Source organism: Rhineura floridana, chromosome 9 (genome assembly GCF_030035675.1).
Source record: "Rhineura floridana isolate rRhiFlo1 chromosome 9, rRhiFlo1.hap2, whole genome shotgun sequence".
NCBI lineage: Eukaryota > Metazoa > Chordata > Lepidosauria > Squamata > Rhineuridae > Rhineura > Rhineura floridana.
The window spans coordinates 92369274-92395872 of NC_084488.1; the positions used below are offsets into that span (position 1 = coordinate 92369274).

At 42.0% G+C, this 26599-nt stretch overlaps 1 protein-coding gene across 3 annotated transcripts; it reads right to left on the reverse strand.

Moving 5' to 3' along the window:
* Nucleotides 1-802: 802 nt before the first annotated feature.
* On the reverse strand, nt 803-26485 carry HADH (hydroxyacyl-CoA dehydrogenase). 3 transcript variants are annotated; one of them, XM_061585435.1, is made up of 9 exons: nt 26379-26485; nt 23222-23348; nt 21593-21721; nt 20088-20245; nt 15004-15130; nt 9062-9151; nt 6680-6752; nt 2494-2610; nt 803-1262 (listed from the first exon to the last, which is right to left on the reverse strand). In XM_061585435.1, exons 1-9 carry the CDS (start codon nt 26468-26470, stop codon nt 1144-1146), a joined length of 1032 nt encoding a protein of 343 aa, XP_061441419.1. In that variant the 5' UTR covers nt 26471-26485; the 3' UTR covers nt 803-1143. The 3 variants fall into 3 exon arrangements, with proteins under 3 accessions (XP_061441419.1, XP_061441420.1, XP_061441421.1); XM_061585436.1 differs by lacking the exon at nt 26379-26485 and adding an exon at nt 26003-26063; XM_061585437.1 differs by lacking the exons at nt 23222-23348; nt 26379-26485 and adding an exon at nt 26003-26255.
* Between the last annotated feature and the right edge of the window lie 114 nt (nt 26486-26599).

Below are 26599 nucleotides of genomic sequence, written 5' to 3' on the forward strand. Positions count from 1 at the left end.
GGCAGTGAAGGGCCCAGACCTACTGGGAAGGGATTTGACAGTATGGGGTTCTCTTCCATGGGAAATGCATGTATATCAGCAATTTAAACTGTAGCTTATACTGAACAAAATTTTTACCACTCACGCAAAGTACTTTCACTTATGTTTGTCTTGCTTCTATGCCTGAATCATACTTTAAGCTAGATATATGGGAAAACTAACATACTTGCTGTCTGTCTTTGTATCCAAGTCCTGCCTGCAAACCCCACATGCTCATGAGCAGCAGTCTTGAACTGCATGGCTAATATCTGCAAGGCTCCAGCATTTCTCCTGCCTGAGGCTCTGAAAACAGAAATGGGGAACCTGTGCCATGGATTTAGTAAACTCTGTACAAGCTTTGACTTGTAGCCACAAGTCAATAGGATGGTTTTTAAATGACAAACAACAAAAATTCTATGAGAACTGGGACTGTAAAGAAAACTGATCCTACCTCAGTTTCCTTAGGAAGGGAGTCTTTTTTTTTTTAAGTATTAAGTACCTTAGGACCTCTTCGCTGCTGCTCTAAATCTGAGGCACCTCCATATTATAAAAGGTGGTTAAAGGTTGAAAACCTATACAAAGACAATGGAATACAGGCGCTTATGATGTACATATCACTTATTTACACCAATATGTGCATGTTTTCACTGGATAAAATGCTACCAAGGTCGACTTGCAAAAACTGCTTCCACCTAAGAACCAAAACAACATCGTCATAATGCCACCTACTGGCCAAAAATAAAATATCCAATGTTAATTAAAAGCAATGCATTTCATATCATGATGATCTTGGGACAATTTTATTTGGTTTAAAGTGTCTGCCAGTTTAAACTTTTTTTTTTTAACAAGTCTTATGAACTCAGACCCCATTTGGTCTTTGAGACAGTGTCTTGAACCAGTATAAAGGGAGCTTATAAAGAAAGGCACTTGAGTATGTAAAGCTCTCAGTATTAGAGATCAAGGGAATCATTAGACAGGGAAAACAACTGCCTCCAGACACATTGTACATTTTGATTATAGAGTGCTGACTTCTTCTTTTTAAAGCCCTGATTAAGCAGTATTCCAAGTACAGCATGGGAATGCCAAATGGCACAGAAGGGTTATCCTTGTATGAGAAAAGCAGGTTCAATTGTGTTTATAAAATCCTTCTCCAGTCTTCTTCCCCAGTTTCTTCTCCTCTACGAGTTGATTCAGTAGTGGGCTTGGAGCAAAAAGAGGGTTGTCTGGCTCTAACAAATGCCACCCTGGTGAGAGAGAGTAAAAGGAGCAGTGGGTGCCCAATGCATACAATCTCAATTTGATCAGGATGCTTCTGTTATTTCTCAAACCCTTCATTCCCAACTAAGTCACAATGGTATTCTGGAGTGGAGGGGGAAACTGGATACTTGACATACTCAAAGGGAGCAGGGGGGATTTCCAACAGTACATTATTTATTTATTTATTTGATTTGTATCCTGCCCTTCCTCCCAGTAAGAGCCCAGGGTGGTTATTTCATTTAGCATTCAATCCAGCACAGGACCAGCACCTTCTCCTCTCCCTTCCAGCAATCTTGGGGTGGGACTTAGTGTTGTTATGCAGATCCTCAGATCCTGAGGCCAATACCATGAATTACGTAGGTGTGAATTAGGTCATATGATTTTCCTCTAGGGAAAGGGTTGGGGAATCTGTGAATGTTATGATGATGTTCTTCCAACTTTCATCGCCCTCCCAGCCAACATGGTCAATGGTCAGGGGTGACGGGAGTTATAGTACAACATCTGGAGAGCAACACGTTCCCAAACCCTGTTGTAGGAGTATTAAAATATAGATCTCCTAGGCTAGTTTCCAGCTCAATTCAAAGTGCTAGTTTTGACCTATAAAACCTTATGCAGCTCAGGACCTCAATATCTCAAGGACCGCCTCTCTCCATAGGACTTGACCTAGAGACCATTGGGTATGAGGCAATAATAATAATAATTTTGAAAAGCACCAATAAAATGTATAGGAGATGAAGTTGGAATGTTAAGGTGGACAGTGCAAATTCCTTTACATTTGACCACAGGGAATATTAGAGCCCTGAATTCAGTAAAATTCTCCCTAACACAGAGACTATGTTAATGTGATTATTATCTTTAGCTCCTCAAAATCCCATAAAGTGGGGGGAAAACAGCATAAACAGAGTAGTTGAGTCAAGCACGCACTCTTATCAGAAGAAAGATTCACCAGAGAGAGAGGACAAACAATGATGAATTCCCTTCTATGATTCAGAGGAAGAAAAATGTCAGTGTTCCCTCTATGTGAGAACAGAAACTGAATTCAACACAGCTGAAGTTTCACAAAACCAAATCACACGTCTGCAAAAGCAGGAGGGAAATCCCACCATTTCTATGTTAACTTGTGAGCCGCTTTGGGTTTCTTTTTTAATAAGGAAAGAACAAATGTAAAATAAAATTTAAAAAATCTCTTATCAAGCTAGTCAGGGAAAATGTACATACCATCTATAATATATTTACTGGTATCCAAGCCAACATAATCCAAGAGCTCAAATGGGCCCATGGGATAACCTGCCCCGAGCTTCATGGCAATGTCAATATCTTCCTTTGATGCATCTCCTAGACAAACAATTGACAGGCAGGTTAACCAAGTTCAGCATCCGTTCTCCCTCTTAAGACCTAAAACGTGGTTCAGCTTATTGAGCTATTTCCACTTGGTAAAGCAGTGGCTTTTAAGAAGGCAATGGCCACCAAGAATTTGCTGTCGATACTGCACAGTATTGGTATGCCAGCTGTAGACCAGCACTAGCGGTGTGGCTTCACAGTGGTTTTGAATGTCTGATGCCTGTTTGATACCACCAGTTTAACAGAAGCCAGTGGCTTCATTCTGAGTTTGACTCTCTCCTCTCCACTCCCCCAGAGGGGAGGAGCACAACAGTAGTGTCTGCATGATAGCAGTTGCATGCATTCAGCCTTAAAGCAAGTGAAGCCAAAAATGTAGGCTCAGTGCCCCACGTGCACATACTCTAGAATGTGTTCTAGAATCCTTTGCAATGTACAAGGGTTCTGTGGTAGATGCTTAGAGGTTCTTCAGCAAAGCCTGTCAATGTACTGTGCCCAGAAAATAGAGAAGTTTTTTTTAAAAAGTATGCTAGAACTTCCATCTTACTCAGATGGGTGCAAAGGGTGTGGCTAAAAGATCAAGCATAAATTAGTGGTGATTTCATAAACAGAGAATTACATTGGGATTCATCTTGCCTACTGGAATAAATGGCATCTCACTCAAGTCTGGAACAAACAATTAAAATAAAACACCACGGCAATGTCAGTGAAATGGCAACCTATTTCTTACCATATTAGTTTTAATATATTTTCCAACAAGTTCTTAAAATCCCTAGTTTTACATTTTTTAAAAAGCCACTTCACAAACTAAAATCAGGATACTACTTAGTCAAAAGGAGGGAAGAATTAAATTAAAGAATACATTTAATCAGAAAAGGCCACCCATGTAAATTTAAAATGGTTATATATTTTATGCATGCAGAAATGCAACGTTTAGCTGAAGCATTTTATATGGCAAGGTTTCAGACAAAACAGAAGTTGTTTCCATAATGCCACTCTTTTGCTTTTTGAAAAATCACTCCAATTTGTTCTTATACTGCCTTTGAGAAGTAATTAGCAATATTTGTTGATGGATAAGCAAGGAGTATGGTTAATTTTGTTTCACAAGTCAAAGACACTTTTATGAACTACAAAGGGACTCTTTAATATTTAATATATATTTACAGAGATCCTAATAATGGAGGTCTTTCATCTGTAAGGGAAGGCTGCTTTCCAAATAAAATGTTTGAAATAACAGTCTTAATAGCAGACAGCCATGACAGGGGACTTAATCTGAACAGTTACACAGAGTAACTTTCTCTTTAGCTTTTCACACAACAAGCATGTTTCCTTTGAAGACAACAAGGTTCATTTCAAGACTGGCTCTGAGGTTTGAAAAAAAAATTCCTTACTCTCTCCAGCACTTTGGGCTACCAGTTAATCTACTCCAACTCACTATTCCTACTTCTATCAAGCTGCCTTCTTCCACCCCCTTTGTGCTGTCAGCCTAAGAGCCACTCTGTAGTAGCAAAATGAAACAGAGAAGATGTGCTGCTAGTCCCTTTGTTACCAGTACAAACACCACAACCCATTTTCACCCCTCACTTCACACTTTTGTGCTGTCCTGGAGACTAGCAATACAAGAAGCTGCCAATGCCAAGTCAGATCACTGGTTCATTTAGCTTAGTATTGTCTTATAGCAACTTGAAGCACCTCTCCACAGTTTTGGAGGGGAGTCTTTTCCAGCACTACCTGGAGATGTCAGGGACAGAACCTTTCATCTTTTATTTGCACAGCATGGGCACTCGCACCAAACCATGGCTTTTCCGTTATTGATGCTGGAATGTAATAAGAACATAAAAACAGTTTGGAGGATCAGACCAGTGGCCATCCAGACAGGGCTGTGGAGTCGGAAGCAATTTTGGGTGGAGTCGGAGTCAGTAGAAACGTACTGACTCTGACTTAAAAATAAATGTTGATTGACAATTTTAAAAGAATATAAATTCACAATGTCAAAGAAGCTTCCCATGAAGTCAGCTGTATTTGAGCATTTCACCATAACTCAGGATGGAAAACATTTTGTGTGTCATTGTATGACACAAGACCCAGATGAAGACAAATGCTGTGATGCCAAGATCAGCGCATATTCAGGCAGCGATAAAAATGCTCCTACGAGAGCTTCCAATTTAAAAAGACATTTACAGCGCTTTCCAGGGCTATGGAGTTAGAGTTGGAGTCGGAAGCAATTTTGGGTGGAGTCGGAGTCGGACAGTAGAAAAATAGAGGACTCAGAGTCGAAGGTTTGGCCTACTGACTCCACAGCCGTGCAACCAGATGCCTGCGGGAAGCTGACAAGCAGGACCCAACCAGCACAACAGCACTCTCCCCTCCTGCAGTTTCCAGCAACTGGTATTCTGAATTTTCACTTTTTTAAAAATGTTAGTTTCCAGCCCACATTACTGCAGCAAACAGCTTTAAATACGTGGTGGCAAATACTGCAGAAGGAGTAGGGCTGAGCAGGCAAGAAAGGTGTGGCTTGGGCTAGATCACAGGATTCAGTATTCCAAAGGCCAGATTTTTTGAAGCAAGTTTCTTATCTTTAATGGCATCTACTCTGTATTTTGGAAAGTTGTTTGTTCACTAGGTATTTGGACACTTCTTAAGATATTGCAACCAAATTTTGCATGATGGTTCCCAAGATCAAAGAGCAGGTTTTGGTCTGTTTGGATACAACTGGACACCATTCTGAATCAACATGGTGGACTGAACCTTTCAAAACTGCACTGATTTCAACCACCGATTTCAAAATGGCACTTTTTCATTTCTTAGAAATCCTAAGCAATAACAGGTACAAAGCTGCTAGTAATAACATAAAGATGGGCTTGAAAGTATGATTACAAAGCTTGTGAAAAATCTCCAAAGATCTGCGATAAATCGGAAGTCAACATTTTATTTTATTGTTTAATAATTTTTGTTTTGTTTTGTTTTTTGTCTTTAAAAATTTGAATAAAAATTAATGGAAAAAAAATGAAAAATCTCCAAAGATACAGGGTGGGGCTGAGCAGGATTTCCCATTGCTGCAGTAGGTCTTCAGTGCCTATCATAGCTCTTTACAGAATCAATTGTATTCTTACTGCACAATTTGAATGTTTTAGCACAGAGTATACCCAGCTTGGACACGCAGAACAAAACTCTTATTCATTACTATTGACGTATGTTTTTAATACTTATTTTTCAATCCATGTATCTAGATTCTTTTTGGCTCAGACTTTGTATATATAAACAAGTAACAGCTTAGGAAGAACACTGCAGTTGAAGGCACTGTACTGAACAATTTGGCATCTGCCAGTTTAATTAAAATGATAATTACAGATCCAGTTCCAGAGATATTCTCCCTACCAAAGCATAACAAGCTCCTTTTGGGTATGGGGAGAATTTCTTCAGACAAAAAACAACAACAAGAGTTGTAAGAGCAGACAAGTAACACACTGTGCTATATCACAAAGGGGAAAAATCTGAAATATTTCTGGCACACGATAAAGCCAAATAGCGTATCTGGGATGCAGCCATGCAGACTGTAATAACCGAGTGCCACTACAGAAGGAGCAAGGAACCTATGGACCTCCAGATGTTGCTGAACTACAACTCCCATCAGCCCTAGCAAGCATGGCTCATGGCTAGGGATGATGGAAGCTGTAGTTCAGCGACATCTGGAGGGTCAAAGGTTCCCCACATCTGCACTACAGTATGCAAAATGGCACCATCCTTCCACTTCATGTTGTATTTTCAATATGGCTAGCACTGAACAAACTGAACACACTGGGGATAAAAGAGCAACCCTGCATGCAAAGTGGAGAAAGCAGAGGTTGGATGATGAATACATGAATAAAAACAGATCTGGTGTGGACCATCTGAAGCTGCATGCCATGCAAAAGGCTTTTATTTAACCAAACTAAACCCCCAATCCTTAAGCATCTCCCATTCATCTTCACACAAGCTCCTACTTTGCAGAGGTCATCTCTCCACAGAACAAGAATAATGTTAAACATGTGTTTTCAAAGCAACGTAAAACTCCACCCATCTTTACCTCTCTCAAAGAGCCGAGCTGCTTCCATCAGGTAAGGCACAAGGAGCCTGTTGACAATAAACCCAGGAGTATCCTGTGAACAGAAAGGCAGGGGTTAAAATGGACCACTATTACAACCCAATCAAGTTCTATAAATGATGGAGTATTACTTAAAAAGGTGCCTACTAGGATGTGAGGCAGGGGAATCAAATGCAGAACACAAAAGGGGAATGAAGAGCTTCTTATTGTGCCACTGCTAAATCAGCATTGATAGGATGTTTTCAAATGTTCAAAATACTTCACATACATTATCTTGTTACAACTCTGTGAAGGAGACTATAAATAAATTTGGTAATAATACTGGTCTCCAACCTCTTCCAAGGCAGAGTCACACAAAGCGGCTTACCAAAAAATAAAAAACCATAATAAACCATAACTGAAATACAATTACTAAACTAAATGCAGAAATCAAAGAGCTAGGATGTGAAGAGCCAGAATGAATAATCAATAGATTGTATTAGGTAGATTTTTTTTGGGGGGGGGGGAGTTGCTGAAGCTGAAAAACAGACCTGCCTAAGACCACTTAATGGCAGATTCAAACCAGTGGCTGCCTGAGCAAAGACTTAGCCATTATATCACACCAGCTTGCCTCATAGGCATTGTGGTTTATTTTGCAGAGCCCATTCTACAATGTCTTGTTATCTTGTTCCCCTTCTGCCACATACCTCTTTTCTTTGACTCAGACTAGCCTTTGAAACCAACAAATGTTTGAAACAAACCTAGTCAGCAGCGGCTGGTGGCCACCGGTACAGGTAGGGTAGAAAGCAGGGAGACCAACAGTAGGTGAAGTCAGAGGCAATGACAGGCAGACACCATCCTCCTCCCTGCTCAGTTCTACAAGAGCAACACTGAGACTAAGGAGGAGAAAGCTAACAGCCAGGACCACCCCCTGGACTGGAAGTATGTAAGGCAAGCAGGCAAGGGGAGCTGGCCAAGGACTGTGGTTGGTGGGCCAGGGCCCCCTTCGCCCTAAAGGACCACTCTCTCCTGCTAGTCAGAAGATGTAGGCTCACGTTTCCCAAAATGGTTATATAATAGCATCTTGACTTTTGACATACCAACTATATGCTGAATACCCTTTTATTCCAACAGGCCTTCCCAGAAGGATAATCATTACCTGGTCTGTTTTGGAACAATGTAACATTGTTTTAATAGGTATCTATCAAATTATTAATATACTGTATTGTATTTCTATTTTGTAGATTGCTTTGTTCTCTTGAATATAAAGCAATTAAGAAATCTTCTAAACAAAACAAATTTCTCCTGCTAACCAGAGGTGGGCAGCGCCCTCTCATCATCGGGGCTTTAGGAATATTCCAACTTAACACTTGTGAAGATTCAAAAGCACTTGAGAAGTGCCGGCCACCTCCACCTCCCCTTCCTTCAAAGCCAGGTAAATTACTGTCCTGCCCGAAGTCGAGGGACTCAGACTAAGACTCAGCTGTGTTTTTTTATCTTTTTATTAAAGTAATAGATGCATCCAAAGCAGTTCACCTCATTAACCCAGCTACTCTTTCTAGGAACTCAGCTCTGCTCTAGCACTGACTAAGCATGACTTCACGACTCTAAGACGTTGACTCAGCAACCGGGTCCCCCCCACCCAAGTCAGCTTAAGTAGGCTTGGATCGCACGTGCAAACAAAGACTCCGTCGCAGCTCTAAGTGTTGAACTCCCCGCCTCAAGCACCTCCAAGCTCGGGGCAAAGGTGGTTTGACCCCAACTTCCCCCTCCAATGGAGGGGGGCTACTAACAGGCGTGGGAAGCTGGGCAGCACTTGGCTGGGAAACGTCTGAAGTGCAAGGCTGAGTCTTTGGCGTGTGTGTCCAATTGGAGAGTGTCCGACAGGCCAGGTGGTGCTTCCACAGGGGGGTCAGGAGCTGAGGGGGCTGAGCTGTCAAAGACGGGGGCTGGAGCACCCTGTGAGTCCACCCCTATGCCAGCCTCCCGGGTTCCCAGTCCAAATCCTCATCATCTGTTTTGCCCTCATCTATCCGTCCCCTTCCTGCATGGACAATTACCATGGGACAGGTGAAGGCAAAGGGGTGCTCCCAGGTTCTGCAGAGCATCCAGTCCCACTGAAGGGGCTCCCTACCTTCTCCTCTACATAGTCTTCAAACCATCTGATTCATTACCTGCTCTCCAAGTAGTGCAAGGGAGACAAATATCCCAATTTTATTAGCTCTTACGAAGAATTCATTTTAGCAACCTGTCATCCTTGACATGTTTTAAATTTAAAAGTATGACTTCATAGCAGGCTAGAGCAGGAAAATCCTCAACGTGGCCAAGTCTGAAGCATGCTGAACCTATATAGACCTCCCTCCTTCATTGTAAAAAAATACTTGCCTTACACGAGACTGGATTCTTCCCCAATGCTTTGCTGAAATCCATGAGGGATTCAAAGGTTTTTTGGCTGGTCATTGGCGTCTTGACAACCTGGCAATAAAGCCATCAAGGTGGGTTCTTACATTAATAGGAAATTATCTTTCATAAAAATAACCATACCTCAGGAGAAGCTAGACCAACCCAAGGCTTGTTCAAAAACTATACTGAACACAGATACAAGCTGTCTCTATGCATACACAAGGGGTTGTGTGAAAGAGTGTACACTTCTTCACTTCTACAGCTCAGCTACTGTGCACGCAGGACAGGTACACAGATTGTACATTCATTGAATGTGATGTGTCAACACCCGCAAAAAGAACCGTCACTTCAAACCAGGGGAAGCCCTCAGTCCCTCTCCACCCACTTTTACCTAAAATTAAAAGAGAGGCACACAACGCTTATATATGAATAGGAGTTCCTTTGACAAAATGCAACATGTATAATAGGCTGAATATCTTATCAATAAACTCATGGAGGATAAAACTATCAATGGCTCCTAGTCATGATGGCTATAAGCTATTTTCAAGTCAAGGGCAGCATGCCTCTGAGTACCAGTTGCTGGGGAACAACAGAAGGGCCACGGCACTCATGTCCTGTAGGCTTCTTCAAAACTGTCACACAGTAGTAGCAGCAGCCATTCCATCAAGCTACAGAGCAGACGGAGAATAGGGAAGCAGGCCTATTCCATTGCCTATGAGAAACCAGTTGCCTTTGGTTCACCCTCAACTGTCACCTAGCAACAGCCATTCTATCATGCTACATGAACTGCTTCCATCTCTGCTGGTTATTACAACAAGTACAACTTTAAGAAACTGGTGCCTGAACTTGCTTTCCCCCCCTCCTCCTTCCCCATCCCCTTTTCCTTGTGTCCCATGACTTTTAGGTGGTAAGCCTGATAGCAGGAACCATCTTACCATTAATCATGTAAGTCAGTCTGGGAGCCTTTTTGGCTAAAGGTTGGGGTAAAAAAAAAACTTCAAATAAATAGACATCTGGTTGGCCACTATAGGAAATAGCATGCTGGACTACAGAAGTCAGGGTAGGAACCTTTTGGCCCATCAGATGTTGCTGGACTCTCATCACCCCAGACCATAGACTGTGCTGGCTGGGGCTGCTGGGAGTAGCAAACCACCTCACTGGATCGTCACCTTGTAGTGGTGAGTGGGCTTGTGTGTTCCAATGAACCCTATGAGCGGTGCCGTCTGGAGTCATGTACTCCCAGCAGGGTCACACATGGCGGTAAGGTCAAAGGAGAGGAACCAGACAAAGAACGATCCAAGAATGTCCTTAATGGCAGAACAGGCAGAGGATAACAATGTGTATGTTACAATGACTGTGAAGGCGGATGAAGGCTGCAGCAGATAAAAGACTTCCAATTGTCGTGGTATCCATGCCATTGGATCAAAGCCTTTTTCTATCTAAGATTGTGCTTTGATCGTTGTGCACCAATCTCCCCACATAAAACAAATTCACGCGCAGGAATCTTCCACCAAACCAAAGTCCCATGGTGATCGGCAAATGGCAACAGGGGCAGGACTGTGAAATCCAGAAGCCCCTAGTCATGGACCGGCACACGGGTGATGGATACAAACTCAGTCGTCCTGGCTCAAGGACTGAGGCAGTTGAGTAGTTCAGCAGCTATATCCACGACTGAGCAGTCCTATCCAGAATCCACTCTGCTCACCCCGTATGGGGAGGGGTCTAGAAAAGGTGCCCTAAACATAGTCTGCCTCATCTCTCTCCCTGGCTGGATTACCGCGTCCAGTGGGGTCACCACTTAACGGTTGCAAAAGACAATTGAACTTTGGAACATGGAATATATGGATAATACAGATAGTGAACATCCTGAACACAGGACTGCCATCATCGCGAGGGAGTTGAGACATTTTAATATTGACATAGCAGCACTCCAAGAAACTTGAAGAGCAGGAGAAGGACAACTGAAGGAAGAAAAAGGTTATACCTTCTTCTGGAAAGGGTTGCCTGAACTAGAACGACAAATACATGGAGTAGACTTTGCTATTAAAAATAATCTTGTGAAACTTTTGTCAGAAGTTCCTATTGGCATTAATGAACGACGGCCAACTCTCCAGTTAAAACTTGCCAAAAACCAGCAGGCAACTATTCTAAGTGCTTATGCACCAACATGAGATGCTGATGAAGACATCAAGGAAAAAATTTATAACCAGCTGGACACCATCTTATCAGAGATACCAAAGAGGGTAAAAGTATCCTCTTGGGCGATTTCAATGCAAGAGTTGGGCGTGATTTCGATTTATGGCCAGAAACCATTGGGAAAGAAGGAGCTGGCAATAGCAACCTGAATGGAATTCTACTGCTGACTAAATGTGCAGAGCATAATCTTATTACAAACACACTCTTTCACCAGAAAAATAAATTTAAAACATCATGGAAGCACCCTCAGTCAAAACACTGACATCTCCTGGATTATGTTATTGTCCGTGCCAGAAATCATCATGATGTACTCCTCACTAGGGTCATGACGAGTGTTGATGACTGCTGGACAGATCACCGATTAATTCAATCCACTATGGCCATTAATACTGTTCCTCAACATAGGCTCCAAGGAAGAAAACCAAGGCGTAAAATGAACATCCATGCACTTCAAGATCCTATTAAGCGAGCCTGCTTTCAAACAACTCTCAAGAAACATCTACCAACAGAACTCCCTGAAAATGTTGAGGAACACTGGATTAAACTGAAGACATCCATTATTGCAGCATGTGAACAAACTATTGGATACCAAACTAAGAAACATCAGGATTGGTTTGATGAGAATGATAGTGAGATTGAACATATCATCAACAAGAAAAGGAAAGCCGTCCAGATATGGCAGAAAGACGTTAACTGTGCTGCTAAGAAAAAAATCTATGCTAGTGCAAAGGCTGAGGTCCAACGAAGAACTACAGAAGTTAAGAACACCTGGTGGATAAAGAAAGCTCAAGAAATCCAGCACTTTGCAGATGCTCACGATGCACTGGGCTATTTTAATGCCACAAAGGCCATCTATGGAGCAACAAATTAAGGTACAAATCCCTTACGTTCAATGGATGGTACCAAACTTCTTAAGGATAAAGAGTCTATTGAACTGCGCTGCAAAAAACATTACCACAACCTCCTTAATCGTAACTCTATTTATTTATTTATTTATTTTATTTCATTTCTAGACCGCCCATAGCTAATAGCTCTCTGGGCGGTGTACAAAACAAGATTAAAATACAATATAGAATAAAATCACTAACAGAAAGGAACACATTAAACTAAAACATAAAACATTAAAATGCCTGGGAGTATAGCCAGGTCTTAACCTGGCGCCTAAAGGAAAGAACTGTAGGCGCCAGGCGTATTTCCTCCGGTAAGCTGTTCCACAATTCGGGGGCCACCACAGAAAAGGCCCTAGATCTAGTAGCAGTCCTCCGGGCATCCTGGTGAGTTGGTACCCGGAGGAGGGCCTTAGATTCTGAATGAAGTGAGCGGGTAGGTTCATAGCGGGAGAGGCGTTCCACAAGGTATTGTGGCTGGTGAGGTCTTCTCGCAAATTCCACAACAACTAGAGACGAGCTTGCAGTATCCCCTAATTTGGATGAAGTCAGTAAAGCCATCAATCAAATGAAGAACAACAAAGCTAGCAGACCTGATGGGATTCCTGCTGAAGTCTTTAAAGAAGGTAGGCCTGAACTTACACAACAACTTCATATGCTCATCGAAAAAATCTGGATGAGGGAGGCAATCCTGGAAGACTTTAGGGACACCATAATTATCACCCATTTTAAGAAGGGTGAAAGAACAGATTGTGGGAACTATCGAGGTATCTCTCTTCTTGCTCTCACAGGTAAAATCCTTGCAAGGATCCTCACAAATCACCTTCTACCGATCTCAGAGGATGTCCTCCCCGAATCCCAAAAAGGTTTCTGCCCTTCCAGGGGGACAGTAGACATGATCTTCACTGCAGGACAGCTTCAAGAAAAATGCCGAGAGCAGAATCAACCTTTATTTATGGCATTTATTGATCTGACTAAGGCCTTTGATACTGTGAATCGAACCGCTCTCTGGACCATCCTTCTGAAAACTGGATGCCCTGATACATTTGTGAATATTTTGCAACTCCTTCATGACAGCAACAATTTTGGATAACAATGGCTTTCAGAGCGATCCATTCAGAGTCGGATCAGGCGTAAGACAGGGATGTGTCATTGCTCCTACCTTATTTGCTATCTTCATTGCTATGATTCTATACCTTATTGAGGGGAAACTTTCTACTGGTGTGGAAATCATATTTCGAACAGATGGAAAGCTTATTAATCTCAGTAGGCTGAAAGCAAAAAGTAAAGTAATGTCAACCTCTGTTGTAGAACTTCAATATGCCAATGATAATGTAGTCTCTGCACATTCAGAGAAAGATCTTCAAACTATCCTAAATGTCTTTGCAGAAGCATATGGAAAGCTTGGGCTCTCATTTAATATTAAAAAAACCAAAGTGCTTCATCAACAGGTGTGAACTAGTCCCTCTGAAGCACCATCAAGTTTTTAATAAGAACATAAAAAGGGCCTTGCTGAATCAGGCCTGTTCTCACAGTGGCAAATCAGAGGCATTTGAAAAGCCCACAAGCAGGACATGAATGCAGCAGCAATCTCCTATATTCTTCAGCAACTGGTATGCAGAGCATACTGCCTCTGATACTGGAGGGAGTACACAGCCATTGTAACTATGATCCGTTTTTGCTTGCTCCGTGAATTTGTCTTAAGCACTTTTAAAGCCATCCAAATGACTGTTTCAGTCTTCTCCTCTGTTTAGCCATTTTTAAGTTGTCATTTGCCAATATTTTCTTTAAAAAAATGTTTTACTGATTTGCTTGTTCAGGTTTCCTACTAGTCAGCCTCTAGGATACTGCAAGCTGCAAGGGACTCAAGCAGGGAATTATTTTCCTCCCTCTCTCTGTTTTTCTGTCCCAGCAGCACTCCACATTCTGTGGCTACTAAGCAAGCTCAGTCCTCACTGAGCTGTTGGGGGGGGTGCCCCCTTTTAAAAAAGTTTTACAACTTTGCAAACTTCAGGGTTCCTCTAAGCATGCCAATACCTACCTCTCGTTTCTCAGTGGTGCCACTCTGGCACAAGTTCTGTCAACTCTCACCACCCACTTTCACCATTAGAGGGAATAATAGAACACCTCCTAGTGCAACTATTCATCCCATCACCAGCTTAACTGAGCAGCCTTTGCTCCCCTTTTTAAAAACCTGTAAATGCCAACGCTATCAGAATAGCACTGGAAATGAGTGGAGCAGAATAGCAGCTTACTCTGTGGTGTTATGGAATACCCTTCCCTGGTAGGTGGGAGTGGCACAGACACAATTCACTTTTGGGCACCAGATGCACCTTTTTTGCCCAGGCCTTCAGAGGGTATTGACATAATGAGGCAGCTGTGAACTGACATGCTGGCATCTGCTGATTTTTTGTTTTAGATAGTTTAACTTTTTTTTGTCTGGAGTTTAAATTTTATTTTGATCTTATTGTGATTATCAATGGCTATTAACCCTGATGGATATGTTCTACCTCCACTGTCAGAGCCAGTATGCTTCTGAATACTAGGTGCTGGGAACTGCAGGAGGGGAGAGAGCTATTGCGTTCAGGTCCTGCTTGCAGACTTCCCATGGGCATCTGGTTGGCCACTGTGAGAACAGAATGCTGGACTAGATGGGCCATTGGCCTGATTCAGCAGGCTCTTACGCTCTTATGTCTATGATGGAACCCACCCTGGGATCATGACTGATCATGGACGGAAATTGAAATAATAAAGTCTTAAAGAAATAAATATGGAGAACTTCAACCACACACAGGCAGCAATTCATACTGACCATGCTGCAATATTTTCAAGACCCTTTACCTCCACAAGTTTCATCAGAGGCACTGGATTAAAGAAATGTAGGCCACCAAACCGGTCCTGCCTGGTGGTAGCATTGGCTATATCTGTGATTGGCAATGATGAAGTGTTGCTAGCAAATATTGTGTGCCTGTAGAGAAACAATAGGCAGTTTGCATCAGTCATAGCTCACCACCCTCAGAACTCTATCTATGCTATTAAAATATAACTCAAAATACAGAATCCTGTAACCTACTGATCTAATTCAAAATGCCTTTCTCCAAACAGTCTCTTACAGGCAAAATAATGTTTTTTGTAGGGTCATTTCAAAACACAATAGTTATTTTTATTTCATACATTTGTTTACCACAAACTCAAGCTGTGCATTCAGTGGAGGGGGGCTAAACCTGTGGAACTCCTTCCCAACTGAGACTAGGCAGGCATCCTCCTTGTTGAACTTAAGGCTCATGATTAAGACTTTCTTGTTCCAGCAAGCATTTTATGGTAGCGTTTGGTTTTATAATGATTTTAATGTTTTATTTTCTGTACAGCTTGTTTTTATGTACACTACTTACAAATGCAAATGATTAAGCGGTTTAGAAGTGTCTTAAATTAATAATTAATATAAACATATCTGTGCAGTGTACAAAAATCTCAATTATCCCACAAACAACGTAACAAATAAAATAAAAGCAAAACACATTAAGCAAACAGAAGTCAAATGGAACATCTGACAAGGTGATTATAAAAACAATAAATAATTTTTGTTAAAAAGCTTGCTGAAATAACCGTCTTAAGCTGGCTCCTAAAAAGCTCATTACAGACACTGCCAGCTTGATTTCATTAGGTAAAGAGTTCCATATTCTCGGTGCCACCACACAAAATGCACCATTTCTCATTGAAGACCATCTGCTAGGCACTGTCAGAAGTGCCTTAGTGGCCGATTACAAAGTTTAGGCAGTGGAGTAAGAAATAAGGTGAACTTTTAAGTATACCTACCTCAGATTGTTTAGGGATTTATAAACCAACCAACAGCTTGGTAACATACTGGCAGCAAGTTATCACCAGAATGTTAGGATATTTGATAAATATAATTAAAAAAAAATCCCCAAAAAACTCTTCATTTTAAGCACACAAAAGAATGAAGACTTATTGTTGCAGCAGGGATGACTGATACTGGCACCCCAACTGTGGAAACCCATGTTTGACTAGCAGCAACCCCAATGTGCTTTAGGCACCACTTAAAAAACATGTTTATTTACCTAAGCTTTTAGCTAAAGTGTTATTTCTAGAAACAGGGCCTGCCCTCCCTCAACTTATATTGTAACAGAACATAACTCGGTTTATATATAATGTGGTTTTATTATGCATTATGTTTATTATATTGTAACCCACTCTAGGGTTGAGTCTAAGAGCAGGCTAGGAATACCTCAAATAAATAAATAAAAAACTTATTGGAGCACATCTTAAATCTGTATGATTTACATTGTTCTTTAGACATGCACCAGGTGTATGACAGAAGGCATGAACACCAAAAAACCTTAATGGCTTCAGTGTTTAAAAGAAACATGTTAATCTTATCCTACAGCTGTGAAGTGCTGTGTGTTTGTCAATGTCAAGAAAAGCTTCAGTGCCACAGTAGTTATAGCCAGATGCTCTTAGATCTCAAATCTTCAGCTTTTAATTCTAGATAAGAGTTTACACTGCACACTCTTTAAAGTACTGATTTTAACAAACAAGGGATGTACATCCTTTAAAATTCCAGTATCACTCAAATATCCTTCATAAAATCTATCCCTATAATTGCAACGCCACCTAGTGGGAAATATAACAGGAATCAATATTAAAATATCCTGGTTAAGAAGTTATCCGTCACTGTTCATTTCCAGTTCATCAAATTTACTAATAAAACTGGTAACCTAATTTTGTAAGTCTCAGAAACAGCCAATCTATCAATATTGCCGCCCTGGGCTCCTACTGGGAGGAAGGATAGGGTATTTACTATTACTAGTACTATTACTACGTAGTACTAGTAGTATAAATAAAATAGCTCCAATGTAGTGCCTTAGGAAGACAGGAGTGTGGTCCAAAGCCACAAGAAAACAGGCTGGTAAAAGGGGTAAACTCAAACTAGTTCCAGTGACTTGTGAACAGATTTAATGCCAGATTTATTTGATAGTATGATGCAATGAATTACTACAAACTTTAGTCTACAACTCAAGTTTGCTACCTCATTAATCTGTATGCCTGACAGACAGAGACTGGGCACTTAAAAGGGCTGGCTGCTGCCATGAAGGCTGCACAGAAATTGGTTAGTTAAAGATAACCTTTCAAGCGATTTTTAAATGTTCCTTGAAATTCAAATTATAATACAATAAATACAATATACAGGAACTAAAAGCAGCAATAAAAATGCAATTAAAATCATACAGCATCTAGCACAGTGCATTACAATTGTTACAACAGGCAGAAAAATCATTAAGTGGTCTGCCAAGACCATCAGCAATTTTCAAGTGGTCTGTGGTGAAAAAAAGGTTTGGGAACTATTGATTTAGTACCATTTCAATCTGGGTTCAGGCCTGTTTGGGGACCAAATCAACTGTGATGGATGACTTTCACCAGGACCCTACTGCTCTTGCTGGATCTCTCAGTGGCTGTCAAATTGACTAAGGTATCTTTGTGAACTGATTCTTTGAAATGTGAGTTGGAGGCCCTGTTTTGCAGTGGTTTTGATCTTATCTGCAGGGCTGGTTTAGAAAATAGCATTGGGTGACTATACTGTGTGCCTCCTTGGCAATTATGCTGTGGGGTGCCACAGGGAATCACCTTCTCCCCAATGCTATTTAATAAGTATATGAAACAATTAGCATTCATGTTAGGGGTTCTTAAGCATGGTGTCATCAACAAACTGATGATACCCAGCTTTAGTTATCTGCCACATCTGTGTCAGGTGGAGTCATACAGGCCCAGTCCAGTGTCTGGATGCAGTGATGGGCTCGATGAGGGCCAATAACCTGAAAACTGAATCCTGACAAGATGGTGTGTGAGTGGTTCCCAGATCCAGGAAATGGGTAGCATGCCTTTTTGATTCATCCTTGTCACTGGACACCCATGGAGCTGCAGTGGCTATGAGCACCTTTGGCCAGTATGGCAGTAGCTACTGTTCCTGGACAGGGATAACCTGGCCATTGTAACTCACACACTGGTAACCTCAAGATTGGACTACTGCAATGTGTTCCATGGGGCTGCCCTTAAGGGTGGTCTAGAAGCTGCAGATATAGTGCAAAATGCAGCAGCTAAGCTACTCTCTGGGACACCCTACTGCGTGCACATTACTTCACTAAAAGGAGCTGCACTGGCCACCAATAAGCTCTGTTGGGCCAGGTTTAATGTTTTGGTTCTAACCTATAAAGCTGCAAACAACTTGGGACCAGGTTACTTGAAGGAGTGCCTTCTCCTCCGTTGTCCTACTTGGTCACTATGTTTGGCTGAGGAGGCCCTGCTGGTTGTACTACAGCCTTTGGAGATTCACTTAGCAGTGATTTTGGGGGGGGGGGGCTTTTCTACAGCGGCACCCTCTCTATAGAATCACTTCTCCTCTAAGCTTAGGCAAGCACCAACATTGATGGCATTTCTATGCCTGTGAAAAGCATATTTATGTTCCCAGGCTTTTGTGGGTGTTTTATTTTAGCGGGTTGTTGTAACTCTAATTCTGCCCTTGGTTACCAGCTGCATTGAAATGTTCATGTTTATATTTGAAAAGTTATTGTATACCAGTTTGAGACTATGTGAAAGGTGATATAGAAATGTTTCAATAAATAATAAATGACAGCAAAGTACTATCCACTATGGAAGAAGAATGGAATCTTTTGATGGTAATTAGCACACTGCCTACAAATATATCACTTTAGAATAGGCCTATATTCTATTATGTCTCCCTCCACCCGTAGCCTTAGTTGATTATTTATCAATCTAGAAAAAATATGGTAATATTGCTCACTTGGTAGGAATCTTCAGAACCTACGGTAGCAGCAAAGATTAAACCCCTTTGGCATGAGCAGCTGGAGAGCTGGGTGGGACTTCATTTAAATAATTAATTGGAAGTGGTTCTTTGGTATAAGAATTTCTTTTTAATCTTTGCTCACAAGCAGATAAATCTTCACCTTCCCTTCAGAAGTTAATATCTTCACTTCTCAGGCTTCTCCCAGTGAGCAAATGAAAAATAAAAAAAGATCTTCAAATGATATGTTATCACAGAATAAATATGAAAGTATGATGAGCTTCCAAACTTCCTGTAGAACTGAAATTTCATATGGAATGCTTCCTTTTGAAACATCTCAGTTTGCACTACTGGTTAGCAGTAATTTGTTTTTTAAAAAATACAGTGCTATAAAGGTTAAAAAAAGGCTAACACAAAAATAGAGACAGGGGGCATTCTTCCCAGTGGTTCCCCATCTTTGGAACGTCCTCTCCTCCAAGTTGCATCTGGCACAGATATTGCTAACTTTTCATCATCAGGTGAAGACACACCTTTCTGCCCAGGCTTCTGGAAGGAGATAACAACTTACCAATAAGTTTTGAATTTATCATTGCCTGCTTATGACTATAGCTTATAGATGCAGATTCTTTAATATTTGCTGGATTCTGTCATTGCTATATTTTATTTTAAATGATATATGTTGATTCAAAAATTGCTTAAGTATAAAAAATTGCTTAAGTATAAATAAATAAAACAAAAGATATTTCACTATGCAAAAGAAACATTATCAGAACAATTATGCTAATTGAATAGCCTTGATGTGATGTGAAAACCACACTTCACTAATAGACCTATTATGGAAATATGTGACATATTTTTGACAGCCTAATTTGCTTTCACTTTTTATTTATTACAAAGAAAAGTGTGGTTCTAGTCCTCAGGGAGGCACAGAGATATGGAAACTGATGGTCAAAAGATACAAGGAATAAAATCAAAAGTAGAAAAGATAGCTTTCAACTATCTTTGGATTGCTTTCCATCCTCAATCGATACATGGGCCCATATTTTACTGCAAGCTAGTAGATAAAAAAATAATTTTGCATTAGCATTGTAGGATTTAATGAACATACTCTGGGGCAAACTTATCCAGTGTCTTGAAGAGCTCGTTTTTTGCTGCTAAGTTTTCCACAATGGCTTCCACTACGAGGTCAGTGCTGTGTACTACAGAGACTGGATCTGTGCTCACGGTCAAGTTCTTTAAGGTCTTCTCAATGAATTCAGCACCAGCCTGAGAAGTTGGAGAAACAACAAAACCTGTTCACAGAACATTTCATTTGTCTTCACAGGAAGGACCACTATTTCAACTATAAAAATGTGTTTTGACAAAACAATTAAGCACTGCAAAATAATATTAACAGTTCCTGCTAACTGTGCATGAATGCTGTTACTTTCCCATCCTCCTAACACACTAACCAGTAAAGAGAAAAGCAAATGGCCTATTAAATGGGTGGCAGTATAAACCTCTCTCTCTTAAATTTAAGCATTAAATAATTTTAAGTCTATCATTTCTCTCCCCACCCAAATGTCCAAATTCAGGGAAAATCCATCTACCTCCTGGGCAGAACCATCACATGCAGAAATGATCTCTGTTCCCCACTTTGCAGCATCTTTCCCACTGGCTGGCAGTGACACTTGGTGGTGGTGAAGCAGCATTGCCGGGCTTGGGAGTAAAGATTCATCAACCTCCTGAGCAGAACTCCAGACAAACCATCACAGCTGGGTCTGAGCTCTGCTTCCCAGTCAGACAGTCTGTTCCACTTTGCAGCACCTCTTTGAGGCTGCCTGCAAAATGCACTATCCTTTCAGTGGCTTTTTGGACTGTTTATGCATAGCATAGTACAGCCTTCCCCTACCCCCTGAACGCTGTTGGACTACAATTACCACTATCTCTCACCATTAGCCATGATGGCTGGGGCTGGTGGGAGTTGGAATCCAACAATGTTTAAACAAATGTTGTAAATGTCATGTTGATTTTGACTGGCCACTTTTATCCCCCGAACCAACTGATTCCTCCAGCATTATGGTGCCCTAAGGGAAAGGACTATTAACATTAAAAAAACTCTTGTAAGCTGCTCTAAAACCAGACATGTACAATAGATAAGGATGGGAGGGGCAGAATTCCGTTCCCTAACTTCCCCATCTAATTGGTGTTTGATGCACTCTTAGATGACAGTCCCACTCATCTGCTAAGAGGTGTGTATGTGTATGTGAAAACCAGCAAGGGTCACTATGTGTGCAGTCATAGGTGCTACTCCTACTCACAGGAGTCTTCCTATACACAGCTCCCTTTTGCATGGTTAACTTCTGCAGAAAGACAACCTGCGCCATAGAAGTTTTATTCTGCTTGCAGCTTTCCCTTGTTGATGAAGGATGGGTGGGGATGGCGGAGAAAGAGTGTTTATTAGCCTGCAATTTAACCCAGCTTTTGAAAGGAATCTGTTTAAAATATCCTATTAATCTAACATTGCTGTACTTGTCTGTCTAGGCATTAAAGCTCAAAAGAAACGAAAGAAACAAGATAGATTTGTCAACATTCAACGACCATATCCAATATTTATAAATTCTAAGATATCACCTCAGGTTTGTCTGCAAACTTTTTCTTGGCCAGTCTTTTCAGGCTATCTTCAATTCCTTGCTTGGATTTATTTAGTATTTCATTTGACTGGTCCACCAATATCACAGTGTGGCCAGTTGCTGCAGCAATCTAAGGGGGAAAGGGGGGGAGGAGGGAGAGAGAGAGAGAGAGAGAGAGAGAGAGAGAGAGAGAGAGAGAAACAAAGTCAGTCTACAAGGATGAACTCCATGGGGGAGAGAAAGAAAAGTAACCCATGAAAACCAAACTGAGTGAGTTGAGCTGATTGCTAATATCTATTTAGTACATTAATATCATACCTTTCTGCCAAGGAGTTCAAGGTGGCATACATGGTTGCTCCCCAAAATGTTTATCTTCACAACAACCCTGTGAGGTGGATTACGCTGAGCGACTGTGGCTGGCCCAAGATCACTCAGTGGATTTTATGGCTGAGTAGGGATTTGAACACGAGTGTCCCCAGTTTTAGTCCACCACACATCCACTGCAGTACTCCAGCTCTTGGTTTAAGGGCAGCAATATAGGAAGCTGCCTTATACTCAGTCAAACCATTGGTGCATCTAGCTCAGCATTGTCTACAGTGACTGACAGCAGCTCTTCAGGGTCGCAGACAGTGGAAAGTCCCAGCCCTACTTAGAGATGCCTGGGATTGAACTGAGACCTTATGCATTTAAAACAGCTACTGTACCAGAGAGCTGCCCTTCAGTACCAAGCAGTACTGCTCAACACCTACAGAAAGGACCCAGCAGTTTTCAGCAGCTGCCAACAAGGATACACTGAACTCAGATCTTTGATCCTCCTACCTTCCAATTAGAGAGATGAAACACCCTTCCCAGGGCCGTTATCTGACATCCTCGTAAATAACAGATGCTTGTGACTGAAACTGCAACCTCATAAATGCAACAAAAAAAAGCAAGGGGAGCTGCCCCAGTTTATGGCCTGGTCTCACAGAGAGGCTGAGAAAGGAAAAAGGGAATTCCAGAAGGCACCAAATAAAGAAACCAGGAGACTTCCATGTACATGTTTCAACACATTTCAAACTGAATTCTTCTGGGGCACTCTGCAGCACAACCATTTTCAGGTTTTGTGTCCAAACTCTGCAGAAAATACTTGCAAGTCTTTAGACCAATGCCTGCAATTAGGGACACTCCTGGATAAAACCAAGGGTTGGACACAAAAATAAAAACATATACATCAGTGCACCTGGAACTCTCCTCCCTTGTGCACATAAAAAAGCTCTGAAGAAGATAGAAGACCTCTGCCATCCCTACGTGTCCAAAGTGGTGGCAGTCCCAATTTGGAACAAGAATTAAATCAGGTGGTGGATGGTGATGGCACCCTGGTTATCCCATGCCTTCTAGAAGAAGCAAAATGGACTTCATGAATGTTAAAAGAACACCAAGCATTTCCTAAATAATAACATTTGAATCCCTAGATACAAATGGAAAATGAAATGCCTCAGCCAATCCTGTGCTGGAATGACCTCACGTTTATTACTAGAGCAAAAGTCAGTCAGAAACAATAGGCATGAGTGTTCAAGATGAACCTTCACCAGCCACACCCACAGAGACCTCACAAGGTAACAGAATTCATTTCCCTCATCAGGAAAGTTACTTTGTAATAGCAATCAATTCCCAAAGCCATCAGACACTCTCCGACATGGCAAGTCCTTGTTCTAGAAAAAAAACTCTTCTCTGCAACACTTTGAAGAGATGTTCCTGGGAATTTAACATACACCATTCTGTAAAAATATTGGGATAAACATATTATTACAGTGATCCAAAGCTTCTGTAACATGCTCGATAGTGCATTTGTTTTATGTTAGCAAAATAGACACAATTATAGGGTGTGTATAGGTAAACTGTTGCCTTTTACTGCACCATCTTGTTAATGTAGAGTAGACAGGACTGCAGGAACGTGCACATTTTTGTGTTTCACTTGCAGACAAAGTATTGTGTAACTTGAAGCCTTGTGTACTCCTACATCAAAGCATTTTACCTGTTTTGGAAGTAGGGCTGGCTCAAAACATTTTGCTGCCTGAATCAAAGGACAAGATGACACCCCTATCATTCCATGTATAGAAGCCGGCTGGACCGGCAGTTGTCTCTTATTTCAATACTGCCAATGGTACAATATCCTCCACTGCACCTGACGATGACAGGCTAGTTAATGGGACTGCAGGCCAGGCCAATATGGCACATACGGCTCTGTCATCTAACAAAGTGTTCTCCCACCTTGGGCCCCCAGGTGTTGTTGGACTGCAACTCCCGTTATCCCTGACTATTGGCTAAACTACCTGGGGATGAAGGGAGTGGTACTCCATCAGCATCTGAAGACCGTTGGAGACCGTTAGAGAAGAACACTGCTCTAACACAAGGGTACGGCCAGGAAGCTACTGCTGCCCTCCCCCCAAACACACATCTGTTACCTGAGGTAGTTGCCTCCAGGGCTGTGGAGTTGGAGTCAGAGTTGGAAGCAATTTTGGGTGGAGTTGGAAGAAATGTACCAACTCTGACTTCAAAATAAAATTAATAATTTAATTTTTTTGTTTTAATGTATGTTAAGGTCTTAAAGTGTTTTTAGCATTTCTGTTTGCCGCCCTGGGCTCCTGTTGGGAGGAAGGGCGAGATATAAATCAAATAATAAATAAATAAATAAATAAATAAATAAAATAATATACATTTGCCATTTATGAAGGAGTCGGAGTTGGAGAGTAGAAAAATAGAGGAGTCGGAGTCGAAGGTTTGACATACTGACTCCACAGCCCTGGTTGCCTCACTCTGCCTAATGTTACAGGCACATAGGACATATCCTGAATAGGCAAGGCAGAATCAAGGTGCAAGTCATACAGTTACAAGGGCTCTCATTATTTGGGTGGGAAAACAAATTCTCTAGTGAGGCAATATTACCATATTTGGCAAACGGAAGGTTAGGAATGTCACTCAGTTCAAGGATTTCTAATTTTTTCTCTACCTTTCCAATAAGTGTACAATTCAACACAATAACCACAATTAAAGAATCTCCATAAAACCCAACATCACAAGCAACTCGCAATAGCAATACCACTCACTGCCCATAGCATAAAACTCTTGCATGCACCCCCACCCCCCAAAAAAGTGAAAGGATCCAGCTCTTATGAGTTCCCAAAAAGTAAGTTGCCTGAAAGCCAGGAGAGAGGTATAAGAGGGAAGCTGATCTACAGTCCTGGCACCACAACCAAAAAAATCCCTCCCTTCTGCCACTTCTCACACTGAGGGAATACAGACCAGGGCCCTCTGCAACGATCACTTCAGGTGGGTATGTTCACACAGTGAGTAATTAATATAGTCAAGTGTAAGAACAGCAAAAATAAAGCAGATGTACACTTCACAAAACTTGTGGTCATGGAGAAGGGTCATTTATTCATTCATTTTTCATTGGCGATCACTCGTGGCTGAGTAAGATTGTCTTCCGAGATAAGGTCTTTAACAGTGGGTCCCTAAGTGACTGTGGAGGCCAATTCTGGATCCACACAGCCTCCCACAGTGAGGACATCGGTTTCCAGATGGAAGATGGTCACGATTAGGATTTGTTTGGTGTACAGTGGCAGTAATCATCATTAGCTGACTTATGAAAAAATATCCAACATATTTGGACAGTTTAAACCAATGCATTTTGGGTTCAGAGGCAGAAAATGCAAATAGCACAACCCTCCATGATGGTAAATATATAACAATAAATTAAGTAATTGTCAATTTGATGCTTGGCCTCTAAGATACAATCTCTCCTCCTGCCTAAGATAGTGTTGGACTTGGCCATGACATTTTGCACAACCACTTTCTTTCTGCACATAGTTCATTGGTATTTTGGTTGGTATTTGAAACATGCACCTTGCCAACCAAGTGCTAAGAATATTTTACTTCTGGGGTTCAGAAAATGAGATAGGCGTGCATCAGAGGCACACAGCCTTGGAGGAAGACAGGAGAACCTGCAACAACAACAGAGCAGCAAGTGTGCCCTAATCAGGCACGAAAGTGGGCGGGAAGTCGCCGAGTAACCTTCCCCCCCCCCATATCTAGGACAAAGGGGACACAATTTACCACGTCAGGTGATCTAGCGTCCCAGCAGTCTTAATACACCCTTACTATTATATCTACATAATCTAACAGCATCCTCTATTTATTAAAGAGATTAAGGAATTAGCCATCGGACACCCTCCTGCCTTCTCTGTCAGCACAGCGTGGGAATGTAAAAACAGGGCGGCGGGGAGGGGAGAGGAGCAGGCTTCCCCTGAGCAACTTGAGCGCAGTAAAGAAAAGGAAAAGACGCTTCAGCAAGTCGATCCCCTGAACGCGAACTGCTGTAGCGGCCACCCCCTGCCTTCCACTGAAGAAGCCCGCCGGCCCGCTCGCTCACCTGGGCGATCCCGGCGCCCATGAGGCCGCCTCCGATCACCGTCAGATGCTTCACCACCAGCTTCTTGGCGGCGGCGGTGGACGCCAAGCGCACGAACGGACGGGTGGCGAAGGCCATGGCGAAGCGCGTTGCACCGGGAGCAGAGGAGGAGGAGAAGGCGGGCCGCCGAACGAGCGGCGGCTGGGGCCGGGCCTGCGCTAAGAAACCCAACAGAGTGCAACTGAGCCAGGGAGGGCCGTGCTGCGAATCAGCTCCTCCTATTTGCCTTAAGCCCAGGCAAAGGAGGCGGAGGCGGCGGAGGAAGAGGGCGGGAGCTCTTGGCTATAGGCGTCCCAGCCTGCCTGCAGCTTACTCAGCTTCACTCGCTCTTTATTACCTTGTTTTAGGAAAACATGGTGGTCGGCTTACTTTCTCCTTGGGCTGTTTCCCTCTACTCCCTCGTTTCGAGATGAAATAGTATTCACACATTATTTTCCAACACACAAAAAAACTGCGTCTGCACATACTCAAAATATTCATGTGACTGGCCTTCGGAAAGCTCGTGACAAAGGTTGACCTCCCCACAGCACGTTTAAAGCACATGGCTTCGCCCAAAGA